Raw genomic sequence first — 13,615 nt, 5'->3', positions numbered from 1 at the left:
CAGAGAAATTTTGCAAAGGAAATATGCTTGAAGTATTAAACTAGTCATCATGCATCATCCACAGGATTTTTATCTTGAAAAATAATGTCAACAGTAATAATCACACACATTCCAGCACATGCTGGTTTAGGTTACTCTCTAGTCTAAGTCAACCACAACACCTGTACAACAGCTGCTAAAAATGCTCAGAAATGATCTTGGACTGATGAGCTGATCACACCTGCTCAACACAAAGTGTAAGCTTAGGATTGACATCAAAACATTTCACTTAAACCATATTTAAAATTTCAATAAATTTAAGCAAATACTCTGCTCAGCCTCTGATTGGCTGACAGCTTCTGACCAATTAGCAGCAGACGTCTCTCTGATCGGCATTTAATTGGTCATTATCTGTTCGGGGGCGTTTACTCTGCGACTGCTCTGGTTGGTCAACGTCTCTGAAGCCTTCGGAGGTGATCTGGAATTGGACGGTGGCATCCATGTGACCTGGAGATTTAATGATGGCCGCAAGCCGCCGTGGCCCGTCCCATTGGAGGAGCAGTCTGATTGTAGGGGCGTGTCCCCAACTTTCCCCAAGGGCAGGAACGAGTTGTGATTGGCTGCCCCGCAGCCGTGTGGTCATCTGGTTGGTGAGCACCACAGCAATATGGTGTCTGGTTGACAGAGCAACGAGCTGCTGGGCGAGACCCTGAAGGAGACGTGTCCTCTGGGACAAGTCCTCAAACTGTCTGAATGGAAACGCAATGCTGTCAATCACCAGGAGTCGGACCATTGGGTGGTCCAATAAGAAGTCAGGTAGCAGATGCAGCTCAGCCAACAGCTCCACGTAGTCATGGCAACGGACCTGAGACAGAACAATCAGAATCAGGTTCATTAACAACCAGATGTGACTTCTGTTACACCTGGCGACCAGTCATCATTACCAAAAAGATGTTGGACAGTATGGTCTCCACGGTGAAGGTTGTTATAGCAACTCGCTGTTCGTCGTCTTCAACCAATAAGGAGCAGTGTCTGACAGCAGCAGTGGCCATGTCGACGACTCTCTGCACCAGGAAGCTACCCTCAGTGTCGATGTAGATCACCTGACCTCCGTTACCGCCGAAACATTGTGGCACCTGGACGTCCACTGCCAGCTGCAGACTGAGTAAAAAAAATAATATGAATGAAATCTCAAAATGCCACATATTAAAGCAGTGGGACCTGGGCCTTTAGGTCAGACTGAATGTTTTGACTTGCAAAGAGACTTGCAGCTGTAATTGCTGCAAAAGGTGGCTCTAATTATGCCTACCCAAATTTTTTTTTTTTTTTGGTCTTATTTTTTGGTTGCTTCACAATAAAACATATTTTGCATCTCAAAATTTCTACGCATGTTGTGTAAATCGAATATAAATCATTTGTTAATCAATCCATTTTGATTCCAGATTGTAAAATAATAAAATAGGAAAAAGGCAAAGGTGCATGGATACATTTGCAAAACACTCTAACTACCTTTTACCTCTACTGTTCTGCCCTGAGGAAAAGATTTGCAGTCTAAAATATTTTTATGTGTAATTCCACAATAATCCCTGCTCATATAACCATGTGTCTGTCTTATTGTGTTTATGTGAAACTGTGTGTGTTTCTGACCACAACTGTGTTTTTCCAACTCCTGGAGTTCCGCAGATTTCTGTAGATTTTCCAAGAGGAATTCCCCCTCCGAGAGCAGCATCCAGCTGAGAGGAGAAAGTCACGATGCTCCTCATCTCCTCTTCCTGCTGCAGCAGCTCCAGAGCTGTCAGAGAGGCTGACATTCCTCCTGCTGCTCCTGTTGTTGTTTCATCACCTCCTCCATCTCTCCTCGCAGCCTGTAGCACCTCTAGTGCCTCCTCCTGGGACAGGCCACTCTCTGCACCATGGAACAGCACATCATAGTTGACCTTGTTTTATCTTACAGTAACTCACACAAACAATAACAAACATCTTTTCAGATCCACAGAACATCAAATGCTGCAGGTTTAACAACTGGACATGCCCTGTCCTGTGGAGCTGCACCTGATATTTAAATGGATTTTTGTTTGAAATACAATAAACAAAATTATTTGGCCGATTTCTTATGATAACCAGTTGTTGCTGGTGTTAAAAAAAAACAAAAAACAACATGCATGCTGAGTGGAACCATTGCCATTTTATATATTTATATATATATATATATATTTATGAAACCTTAAAACATATCCCCAATTTAGGAATGAGTACATCAGAGGGACAGCTCATGTTAGATGTTTTGGAGAAAAAGCCAGGGAAGTCAGATTGAGATGGTTTGGACATATTCAGAGGAGGGAAAGTGAACACATTGGTAAAAGGATGCTGAGGTTAGAGCTGCCAGGAAGGAGGCCTAGAGGAAGACCAAAGAGGAGGTTCTTGGATGTAGTGAAGGAGGATGTGAGGATAGTTGGTGTGGGTGAGGAGGATACAGAGGATAGGGTTAAATGGAGGCAGATGATTCGGTGTAGTGACCTCTGAAGGGAGCAACGGAAAGGAGAAGAAGAAAACATATCCCCAATATCCACAGCAGCCACTTGGATAGCTGAGTGAATGAGGGTCCTATTCCCAGTGTTAATCATGTTGTAAAAGTGACTGTTATTAAACCAAATTGTTGCAATGAACTATTGTGACAAACTGTAACTTTATTCTGGGTACATCTAGTAAACTGTGCTAGTTATTATACTGAAACAAACTAGAGATAGTTTGTTTTGAAATGGCCACACACAGCAAACCTTGGGACAAACACAGTAGAGAGTTAAAATTATGAGACTGGCATCAAAACAAGAATCAAGCAAGCATGTAACATCTACCTTTAAACCTTATTTCTTATGTTTAAACTTATTATATATAAACATATCATTATATGTACAAAGATGTCCATTTGCTAGGATAGTTCACATTGTACACTACAATGTACACACACACACACACACACACACACACAAATACAAATACAAATACAAGCACAAGGGAGAGGAAAAAGGGTGACAGACGTCAAATAGTTCATATATTGTGATTTGAATTGACTCTATAAATGTTGATGAACTGTTTAAAGGGCAAGTGTGGACTGGACAGTAAAGAGAAATTTCTCCAGAAATGTCCCAGTTTACCCCAATTCACCCAATATATGGAAATTCACTATAAACCTTCCTGCTGTATATGGAGTCTAATTATCATTACGGACCTGGTTTTATCTCAAGTTAACCATCTGCTGTCACGCTTTGACCAACAATGTATGAAACAAACGTTTAGACTGACACCAACTTTTATCGAGGTAGTTGATGTTTTGAAAAGGCATCGTCACAGTCACCCACAAACCACGCCAGTACCACCAGTTAACATAACCTCCAGTTGAACTAGAACATCGGCTGCTCAGCAATGAGACAGATTTGAATAAAGTTTCGTTTGTTTGAAATAAAGCTGTCCGTCTGTCACCCTGAACCTCAAACCCCAAACTGAAGATTAAAATCGCGATAACATAGACCGGCTAGTTCGGTGAGACCGGCTTTGGTAAATAAGGAAATATATTTACAGACAGAGAGAAACCAACGTTACTTTTGTTTTGGTCTCGACGCCGAATTGATCAGGACAAACAGTTTATACTTTGTGGTGTGTTTATATGGTCCCTCATACTTTCCTGTGTTCTGTGGTTATACATGGCATTAAAACCGGGACATTTTGACCGAGGTTCGGGCGCAGTTAGGGCCCATTTAACGTTTACCTTTGCTGAGCTGAAGCGGTTTAAGGTTCAGCAGGTCTGCGGTGACCTGGAAACCAGAGCTGACCAGTTTAACTTTTACACTGGGACTCAGGCATAAACTGGACACCGGTCGCTGCATCTTCGCTGCTAACTATTGTTAGCGTCTTCTTCAAAACATCCCGCCATGACAGCTATCCCACCATGCCTTTCACCCTTGAGCAGCGTCATCTTGGATGAAAAATTAAACACAATTCCGGTGTGACTTTTCAAATTAAGAGTTCATAGCCTTTCAGACGTTAGGGACTGATTGAAAAAAATTTTTACTTTCATTATATATTTAAAATATTGCAAGAATTTGGTTTGATTTTAGTTTCAGATACCTTTAGGAAATCCATTATCGCTGTTAAAAAAACATAACATCTTTGTTATGCTCTGCAGTCTTATTATTTGAATGTGATATATTCATTTACTTCACTTTAATGCAACCACAGGGGGGCACAATCCAGTGTCTTCATGTGCTGGTCCCAAGTCCGGGTAAATGCAGAGGGTTGTGTCAGGAAGGGCATCCAACGTAAAATTTCAGCCAAATCAAACATGCGAATCACAAAAATGACTTCCATACCGGATCGGTCACGGCCCGGGTTAACAACGACCGCCACTGGTGCTGTTGACTTACAGGGTGCCAGTGGAAATTGGACTACTGTTGGTCGAAGAAGGAGAGGAGGAAGGCGTGTTCGTAGGCAAAGAGAGAAGAGGAAGGGCAAGAGTGTAGGACTTAGAGTAGGGACTTTGAATGTAGGGACTTTGTCAGGGAAAACTAGAGAGTTGGCTGATATGATGGAGAAAAGAAAGGTGGATATCTTGTGTGTTCAGGAGACCAGGTGGAAAGGTAGCAAGGCCTATAAATTAGGAGCAGGGTTCAAGCTGTTTTATCATGGCATGGATGGAAAGAGGAATGGAGTAGGAGTTATCCTGAAAGAGGATTTTGCTAGGAATGTTCTGGAGGTGAAGAGAGTGTCAGATAGGGTGATGAGTCTGAAGATAGAAGTTGAAGGTGTGATGTTGAATGTTGTCAGTGGTTATGCCCCACAGGTAGGATGTGAGTTAGAAGAGAAGGAGAAATTCTGGAGGGAGATGGATGAGGTGATTCAGGGTATCCCTAGTGGTGAGAGAGTGGTGATTGGGGCAGACTTCAACGGACATGTTTGTGAGGGAAACGGAGGTGATGAGGAAGTGATGGGTAAGTTTGGTATGCAGGACAGGAATGCAGAAGAACAGATGGTGGTAGACTTTGCAAAAAGGATGGAAATGGCTGTAGTGAACACATTTTTCCAGAAAAGGGAGGAGCATAGGGTGACATATAAGAGTGGAGGAAGGAGCACACAAGTTGATTACATCTTGTGCAGACGTTTCAAACTGAAAGCGATCAGTTACTGCAAAGTAGTGGCTGGGGAGAGTGTGGCCAGACAGCATAGGATGGTGGTGTGTAGGATGACTCTGGTGGTGAGGAAGATGAAGAGGACAAGGGCAGAGCAGAGGACCAAGTGGTGGAAGTTGAAAAAGGAAGAGTGTTGTGTGGCTTTCAGGGAGGAGCTGAAATAGGCTCTGGGAGGTCAGGAGGTTCTCCCAGATGACTGGACAGCTACAGCTAAAGTGATCAGGGAGACAGGTAGGAGGGTACTTGGTGTGTCATCTGGAAAGAGGAAAGCAGATAAGGAGACTTGGTAGTGGAATGAGGAAGTTCAGGAGTGTGTTAAGAGGAAAAGGTTAGCTAAGAAGAAGTGGGACACTGAGAGGACAGAAGAGAATAGACAGGAGTACAGGGAGAAGCAGCGTAAGGTGAAGGTAGAGGTGGCAAAGGCCAAACAAAGGGCATATGAGGATTTGTATGACAGATTGGACTCTAAGGAGGGAGAGGGGGATTTGTACAGGTTGGCGAGGCAGAGAGACAGAGATGGGAAGGATGTGCAGCAGGTTAGGGTGATCAAGGACAAGGATGAAAATGTGTTGACAGGTGCCACAAGTGTGATGGAAAGATGGAAGGAATACTTTGAACTGTTGATGAATGAGGAAAATATTGAGAGCACAGAGTAGAAGAGGTGACAGTTGTGGAGCAGGAAGTAGCAAAGATCAGTAGGGATAAACGAATAACAATTATATAACATTTTCTTGGTTTATAAACCAAAGGTCCTATTATTTATTGCTCAATTTAAGTCAGTAAAATTAGTACTGTATTTTCTGGGGTCCCTGTGTTTTATTTTAAAATACATAACCGGAAGTTGTATATCAGCTGATTTCTTTGATTGACATGACGTTCGTTTCGTCACTGAGATGCGACAGTTGTCGCACGTGAGAGCGAGGACCAAGAGGTGTAGGGCTGAAAGTTTTCGAGCCGGAGGTGTTAACTTTTTTCTAAACGCATGTTTTATTGGAACACAGAGTTTTAATGTAAAAAAAAGAAATCCGAAATTGATTGTAACCAACCTACGATTGATTTAGAACGGAACTGATCAGTGAAGATACAGTTATCTGACGTTTTTGATGAGATTGATCTTGAACCTCCTGCAGGTCGGGATTTCAATTTGTTGCTCCATAAATGATTCACGGATCGAATCATCTCAGGCCAAAGTTGTGCAGTCCCGTGGTGGTTCAGTGACTTGGTAAACATGTCCACAGTCCTCAAGGGGTAGGGTTTTAATGTATTGTCCTCTTGTTTGTCAATAACATAGATGGAGACAAGAGAGGAAGAAGAGAAGGAGAGGAAGACTACTGCTCAGAGGGAGGAAAATGAGGGAGAAGCTGCAGACAGAGGAGACAATGGTGATGAAAATCATAGAAACAAAGATGGAGATGATGATGATGATGAAAATGGTGATGGAGATGATGATGACGATGAAAATGGTGATGGAGATGATGATGGCGATGAATGTGGTGATGGAGGTGATGATGACGATGAAAATGGTGATGAAGATGCTGCAATAATGAACAGGAAGACGACCAAACAAAAAGGTGTTGGGCTGACTTCCTGTTCAGACAGGAAATGTGTCCCAGGTATCATCTACCTGGGTCATATACCTCCGAGGCTCCGCCCCAAACATTTGAGGAACCTGCTGTCAGTGTATGGTGAAATCGGACGCATATTTCTACAACCTGAAGGTATTTTATATACAAACACACATATAGACCAAAACATTATGACCACCTGCCAAATTATCTCCCTCATCCAACCCTTAACTGCAACAACTGACCATCCTGCTCTGCACAGAAAGACCCCAAGTTGAGTGTTGATTCAGTCCTCTATAAAATTCCATGACTGTCTTAGGTAAACCTCTCTAGCACTAGTTAGGACTTTGAATTCCTGGTGTTGTGCATTTAAAGAACTACTCAAGTCTTTCCTCAGAGCTTCATATGCACAGTTAGTTTGTGTGCATTTAAACCATTTAACACCACTTTAGATGGTGTTAAGGGGGGTGTGTGAGCTCCACCTCCAGCAGCCTAAATCTGAGCCTGGATGGATCCAGATTCATGTTAACTAAAGTTCTGACCCTACATCTTCTGTTGTCCACGTGATCCCTGCATATGAAAAAAAAAAATTTCCACTGCAATAGGTGTCATCGGCAGTTTCCAATTAATCTAAAAACTATGACAAAACAAATGTTCTTTTGTAAATATTCAGGGTTAAACTCCACAACATTTTAGATGATGCAGATTTTTGTATCAAAGTCTGTCTTCTATTGCACAGATTACTCATACGCTATTGGTCACTCAGGCTAAAAGACTACACTCTCAACATAAACAGTTTTCTCTGATCTCAGGCTTTGTTTATATCTGGTGTATTGCTCCATCAGATGGTCAGGTGAGGAAAAGGAAGAGGAAGTCTGGTTTGAGGAGGTGTGATTTTACAGAAGGATGGGTGGAGTTCAGAGATAAACGAGTGGCAAAGAAAGTGGCAGCGTCCCTGCACAACACACCAATGGGAACCAGGAAACGCCAGCGATTCACCTCTGACCTCTGGTGTATTAAGGTACAGTCTGCTTGGCAACACGACATCACAGCTGACAACATATACAGTGCCTTACAAAAGTGTTCACAAGTGTTTTCCTATTTTATTGCATTACAACCTGATATTTAAATGGGTTTTTGTTTGGCTTTTATGTAGTGGATTTACACAAAACAAAAAAGTTGATGAAATGAAAAACTTATTTTTAAAAAATAATAAAACAGAAAAATGCTTTGTGCATTTGTATTAACCCCCAAGACCAAGGAGCTCACCAGACAAACCAAAACAGGGCTCCAAACAAAAAAATCAATTAAGGAGCCATTGGCGCCTATACGGGAAAAAAAACAGGTGCCAGATAATTTTTTTAAGAGCCACATAACAATGCACTAAAAAAAAAAAAAACACTTACTTTTAGTCACCCTGTTGTGTGCATGTCTCTCCTCTTCTTACAGTTTCAGCATTTTCATCCTTTGAATGTTCTGAGAACTGAAGCTTATTTGGGAACTGAATGTCACTTCCAACTTATGAACTATATACAGTCAAATAAAATTTTTTTACGCAGAATCAGAGCCAGTGTCACTGCCACTGACCACGATTATGTCCATATCACTTGGCCACTGAGTGTAGTTTGGCCGTCTCCTCTTCGTTTTTGCAGAAAGCCAGCGTTTGACACATGGTTCAGGATCAAACTGTTCAAGTGATGGGCTTTCAGTGCTGATCCTGATCAAATCTTCCAAGGTTAACACATGGAGTGAATTGCGTACTTTAGATTATATCCTGTTTTGAGCTGAAAAGCCACATTCACACTGAGCTGCCAAAATTGGTAGGACAAGCATTATCTCAATCAGATGCAAAACATTCTGGAAATCTGTGCAGTAGGGCTCTTTTGTTAGTAGGACTTCCCACAAGTTGCAACAGGATTTATGTCCTTAACTGTCCTTTTACAAGGGTTTTCAGCAATCTCCATTCTGCCTGTACAGCACTGATGTCACATCCATTTTTCAGCAAGTTGTCTTGATACCATTTCAGCAGTGTGTCAATTTCATTTATCCCAAAAGTGTAGATGTCGTCTGGCCAAGAATCATGACAAAAGATTGAGAAGCATCGAATGATCTCTGTTCCTTGTGTATTTTTGTGCTGTGTGTTGTCTCTTGTTATTTCAAACCTCCTTGTAAGCTCCTTGACTGTAATGTCTCCAGTTTCATCAATGAGGTGGTTTAGTTCTTCACTGAAACCTTGGAGATCACACCCTCTCAGCTGTATGTTTTGAAAGGAAATGCCCATGTAGTCAGATGAGGCTGCTTGCTTCTGCCTGTAAATGTGAGGCAGCCAGCGCTGGGTCTTCACAGCAGAAGGTGTTCGTATGGCACAGCCCCAACTCTGGCTTTCAACTTCACGCTTGCTTTTGGGGCTAAAATGGTATGTTTTCCATACTAGCTGTAGCAAGTCATAGACTTTTTCAATCATTGGAACAGACTTCTGAACATACAGCATGGTTAATTCCAGTCTGTGTGGCATACAGTGAAAGGAAAGGATGTGCTGTCCTGTTTCTTAAGAGAGCACCTAGTCCTCCTGAAGCACCCATGTTTACGGCAGCTCCATCTGCTCCAAACGCAGTAATCTTCTTCTGCCACCAATCACCATCAGTTTCTTTAGCATCACTAAACGAGTATTTTATTTTATCTAATACTCCATGTGCATGGCAGTGTTCAAGCTCAGTTAAACCAATAAGGTTTATTGGTTCACTGCCACACCTGCAGAAATGTGCCTGCAGTATGCAATAACGTTCTTTCCCAGAAACGTCTGTGCCACAGTCAGTGATAATGGAGATGTAATTAGCTGTCTGTGCGTCTGTCAGTGCTTATTTGATCTCATCTGCAATGCACCCTACAAACTCAGCACAAGATGTGTCGTCATCATACGTTTTGCTCACATCAAGCCCGTTTTTTTCTCATTAATAATATCTCTGAACTAAATTTATTATATAGGCTGTTAAATTTCATTTTTAACTCCTTCCATTCTTTTTCGTCCCGCAGCTCGCATTGCACGAGAAACTGCACGTGCTAACGGGGGAGTCTGTGGAGCATTCTTCGCGATTATGTGATCACGTGCGTTTTTATGCCTGTGACTGTCGCCGTGTTTTCTTCACAGTCTCTTTTAGGTTAGTTCCTGTAATGAACCCCGTTTTCTCCCTCTATTTCTTTTCCCACTCTTGAACAAAAGTGACAAAACATTTTTAGTGTCTCGTGATCATACCTCAGTCAAGAAAACTTCTGAATCCAGGACGTTTTGAAACGTCTTCCGGTTTTCTGTTGACACCGGCACGGTGTTCATTGACTGACGCGGAAAGACGAATCCCTGTGTCTCTGGCTTTCTTCTTTTTGTTAGCAGGTGTGTCATCCGTGCTGGTGCTTGACAGAGATGAGGATTGCTTGAAGAAGTCAGATATTTTTCGCTTTGCCATTTTTTTTCTGTCGCGGAAAGGTGACATTCGCTTTACCTGCTTTCTCTCATTGAAACTTTCCCACAAAGCATCTCACTTCATGACGTAATCAAAACAAATGAAGCAATAGGCTACTGGTTATAAAACATGCACGTAGGATGCAAATTTTACAATCAAAGCGAGTAAATTTGTATGTAGTGCAATCTGGGCAGAAATTTCACTCGCAAATAAATATATTTGGTCGCAGTTTGGAGCCCTTCTTTAGAGACGTATAAATCAAGGGTGGGCTACAAAAAAACATAACATATCCAAAACTTTGAATATCCCATAAAGCACCATAAAATCCATAATAGCAAAGTGGCACCATAGTAAACTTGCCAAGAGTGGGATGCCCACCAAAACCCACAGACCTGACAAGGAGGGCGTTAATTGGAAAAAACATGGGCTTTATAGAAGAGTGGCCAGGAGAAATCCCTTGCTTAAAGAAAAAGAAAACAAGAAAGACTTTGCCAAAAGCCATGTGGGACACTCCCCAAATGTCTGGAAGAAAGTACTGTGGTCAGATGAGACTGAAAACTGAACTTTTTGTCTGGCACAAAACCGACATTTCTCATCACCCCTGGGACACCATCCCCACAGTGAAGCATGGTGGTGGCAGTATCATGCTCTGGGGATGTTTTTTCATCAGCAGGTACTGGGAGACTGGTCAGAATTGAAGGGGTGAGAAAACCTGTCAGTCTGCCTGAGAATTGAGACTGGTAAGGAGATTCACCTTCCAGCAGGATAATGACCCTAAACCCACAATCAGTGATATTTTTACTTGTATTTACAGTTCTTTATTCAGAGCGTTTGATTTCATGAGGATACTGCAGATGCAGTTCTATGTCTTTTGTTTTTTCATGTCTCTGTTTTACCAAGCATATGCAACCCAGACCACTAAACTCAAGGTAACTCAATGTATTATCAAGGTTGTTTTTAGCTACATACCAATGTGTGAAGGAGTATTTATGAGACATGCTTTTCAGTTAGGTGCCTAGGAAACTGGGTGCGAAGATGAGACAAGGTCATGCCCAGGATGTAGTATTAACTATCAAATAAGATTGTAGGGTTTTTGGAATATAACCATATTAGGGAATAATCTATGTATTAGAATAGGGAAGTAAGAGAAGATTACTTGCATTTGTGTATATAAATATACAGCCTCAGCCAGGAGTTGTAGCTGGATGAATGGGTAAAAATCTGAGTGGTTAGATGTGCGAAACTCACAAAGAGACTTGCAGCTGTAATTGCTGTAAAAGGTGACTCTACAGACTAATAACTTTGAGGCAGTGAATAGTAATGCACACCCAAATTTTCATTTTATTGTGAAGTTTGCTTCACAATAAAAAAAAAAAAAAAATTTGCATCTCAAAAGTTCTAAGCATGTTGTGTAAATCAAATATAAATCATTTGTGAATCAGTCCATTTCAATTCCAGGTTGTCTGGTAACAAAATATGAAAAAGGCCAACGGGTGAATACTTTTGCAAGGCACTTTAGTATCACTTGAAGTCATTTTACTGGATTATTATTTAAGATAGATGAGGGAAGATAGGCACATAGATTGCAGTGGACTCACCTGTTACTCTACCTGTCTGTTTCTAGTACCTGCACAGATTCCAGTGGACTCACCTGAGTGAGCGACTGGCTTATGAGCAGATGGTTCTGCAGCAAAGACTCAGGACTGAAGTTTCTCAGGCGAAGAGAGAAACCAACTTTTACCTGAACAATGTGGAGAAGAGCACTCACCTGGACAAACTGAGGAGGAAGAGGCAGAGAGACGGACAACAGGTAAACTTTAAACTACACTCTAAACTCCAGCTTCAATACAGGTCATATGTAAAAACTACAGCAGTGGTTACTGTTAACCTTTATCGCTGTCAGGTGGATGAGAAGACGTGGGACTTCACTCAGCGTCAGACAGAGGAGGAGATCCAGATGAAGAAGAAAAAGAAGAAAGACTCCATTTCCCAGAAGCACCAGGACAAGGCCCGTATCATACAGCAGAAGAGTCAATCAAACATTTCCCTGCTGGCCAAGATTTTCAACTCTAACAAATCAGAGTGAGGGCAGAAAAACAGCTGATTGGCCGTTGGACAGGACTGTCCCAGAGTGTGTGAATTGTGATAAGACGGTGCCGACACATCCACCTTCATTTGGCAGTGACAGGCTGATATGGCCAGAGAGCTGACCCTTCAGAGCTGCCAGCTGATCAGACTGATTGATCTGTTTGGAGATGACTGCTTTTTCAATAAGTTGTGAAAATTTTCTCCAGCTGATCAGACTCAAAGTTTTCAGAATTCTATACCTAAAACTTAACATGGTTGTTAATCTTCGAAGGTTAATAAGTGTCTTGTCCTGTGATGTGTGGAACAGACCTAATGAGGTCGTTAACTCTTCTGTTCCTGCCGTGATGAGTTCTTTCCTTGTGTTTGTGATGATTTAAGGATGCATCTTTAGTTTAATGTTACTCTTTTCTCAATATTTGGAAGCTTCTCTAATAAAAGTGATTTAAAGGTGCAGTGTTAAAATGGGATAGATTTAGCAGCATCTAGTGGTGAGACTGCAGAATGCAGCCTTCTGAGCTCCCCCCCCCCCAATTTTCAGGTGTGAGGGGGTTTTGTCTTAAAAGCCGTCACCTTTATGACAAGACCTGACTCCCTGTCTAGAGCCAGTGCTTGGTTTGTCCATTCTGGACTACTGTAGAAATTTTATTGAAAAATAATATAAATCAACAAAAATGTCTGGCTCCATCAAACTAGCTGATGTTCATCCCTTACCTGTACCAGTTTTTTTTTTAATTGTTTATATGATGTTTCCTTTTTCTCTTCTACTTTCCTGACAATGTGTAACAGATTCTGTTAATCTGTTAATTATTAGCTTCACCTGGAGGGTGACTCACAGGTAGGAAAGAGCAGACTTGATTGACTTGTGTGCGATGCTGTTTCCTGTATAAATGTATTCACTTCCTGTTGCTAGCATGTTTCTGTACAGCTGGTTAACAGATTAACTTCAGTTTAACTCACCTAAAAACTAGACAACAACTCATAAACTGTAACATATTCCTCTACTAGTCAAGCACCATCTTTTGCTGCGCTCACCATCAATTAGAGTTAGTGGTCACATATCACCCTTCAGTCAAGTAGCTTTACAGCCTGCTACTTTTATAATTTCTAACTGAATATTCACAAAAAAGCTGTTGTTGAGTTAACTCTTTGCTTCTTAGGTATCAAGTCTGTTCCTTTTTTGTCTTCTTTCTCCTCTGCCCTGTCTGTCTGTTGTCCTAAACAGAGAATAAACCTGAAGTACAGATTGTTGAACTGCTGAACAGCTGCTCATTTTAATCCCGTTTCATCTACTCAGCTTCTTAATCCTCTGTCTGCAGCACAGGATTGTCTTTATCTGAGCAGT

At 41.7% G+C, this 13,615-nt stretch overlaps 2 protein-coding genes across 5 annotated transcripts; one reads left to right on the top strand and one right to left on the bottom strand.

The window, feature by feature from the left end:
* Nucleotides 1-52: 52 nt before the first annotated feature.
* On the bottom strand, nucleotides 53-3,924 carry rad51c (RAD51 paralog C). Of its 2 annotated transcripts, XM_026333437.1 has the most exons (5): nucleotides 3,746-3,924; nucleotides 1,627-1,885; nucleotides 924-1,140; nucleotides 344-844; nucleotides 53-220 (listed from the first exon to the last, which is right to left on the bottom strand). In XM_026333437.1, exons 1-4 carry the CDS (start codon nucleotides 3,861-3,863, stop codon nucleotides 347-349), a joined length of 1,092 nt encoding a protein of 363 aa, XP_026189222.1. In that variant the 5' UTR covers nucleotides 3,864-3,924; the 3' UTR covers nucleotides 53-220; nucleotides 344-346. The 2 variants fall into 2 exon arrangements, with proteins under 2 accessions (XP_026189222.1, XP_026189221.1); XM_026333436.1 differs by having other exon boundaries at nucleotides 53-844.
* Nucleotides 3,925-6,058: 2,134 nt separating this feature from the next.
* abt1 (activator of basal transcription 1) lies at nucleotides 6,059-13,524 on the top strand. 3 transcript variants are annotated; one of them, XM_026333732.1, is made up of 6 exons: nucleotides 6,139-6,292; nucleotides 6,454-6,615; nucleotides 6,670-6,880; nucleotides 7,573-7,748; nucleotides 11,810-11,995; nucleotides 12,089-13,524. In XM_026333732.1, the coding sequence occupies exons 1-6, from the start codon at nucleotides 6,266-6,268 to the stop codon at nucleotides 12,269-12,271; spliced, it is 945 nt and encodes a 314-aa protein (XP_026189517.1). In that variant the 5' UTR covers nucleotides 6,139-6,265; the 3' UTR covers nucleotides 12,272-13,524. The 3 variants fall into 3 exon arrangements, with proteins under 3 accessions (XP_026189516.1, XP_026189517.1, XP_026189514.1); XM_026333731.1 differs by lacking the exon at nucleotides 6,139-6,292 and adding an exon at nucleotides 6,059-6,122 and having other exon boundaries at nucleotides 6,454-6,880; XM_026333729.1 differs by having other exon boundaries at nucleotides 6,454-6,880.
* The last annotated feature ends 91 nt before the right edge of the window (nucleotides 13,525-13,615 follow it).

Source organism: Mastacembelus armatus, chromosome 7 (genome assembly GCF_900324485.2).
Source record: "Mastacembelus armatus chromosome 7, fMasArm1.2, whole genome shotgun sequence".
Taxonomy (NCBI): Eukaryota; Metazoa; Chordata; class Actinopteri; order Synbranchiformes; family Mastacembelidae; genus Mastacembelus; species Mastacembelus armatus.
Note: the sequence above shows the minus strand (reverse complement) of the source record. Positions and strands in the feature narration are given on the sequence as shown.

What these genes read in the sequence shown, in the direction of transcription:
- rad51c (XM_026333436.1), bottom strand. Translation starts at nt 3,863, where the DNA reads ATGCAGCGACCGGTGTCCAGTTTATGCCTGAGTCCCAGTGTAAAAGTT. An exon ending in ACCGCTTCAGCTCAGCAAAG is followed by an intron (nt 1,886 to 3,745) that starts GTAAACGTTAAA and finishes TCCATGGTGCAG; the next exon opens with AGAGTGGCCTGTCCCAGGAG. An exon ending in GTTGGAAAAACACAGTTGTG is followed by an intron (nt 1,141 to 1,626) that starts GTCAGAAACACA and finishes TTTTTTACTCAG; the next exon opens with TCTGCAGCTGGCAGTGGACG.
- abt1 (XM_026333729.1), top strand. Translation starts at nt 6,266, where the DNA reads ATGAGATTGATCTTGAACCTCCTGCAG. An exon ending in CATATTTCTACAACCTGAAG is followed by an intron (nt 6,881 to 7,572) that starts GTATTTTATATA and finishes TTGCTCCATCAG; the next exon opens with ATGGTCAGGTGAGGAAAAGG. An exon ending in GGCAGAGAGACGGACAACAG is followed by an intron (nt 11,996 to 12,088) that starts GTAAACTTTAAA and finishes TATCGCTGTCAG; the next exon opens with GTGGATGAGAAGACGTGGGA.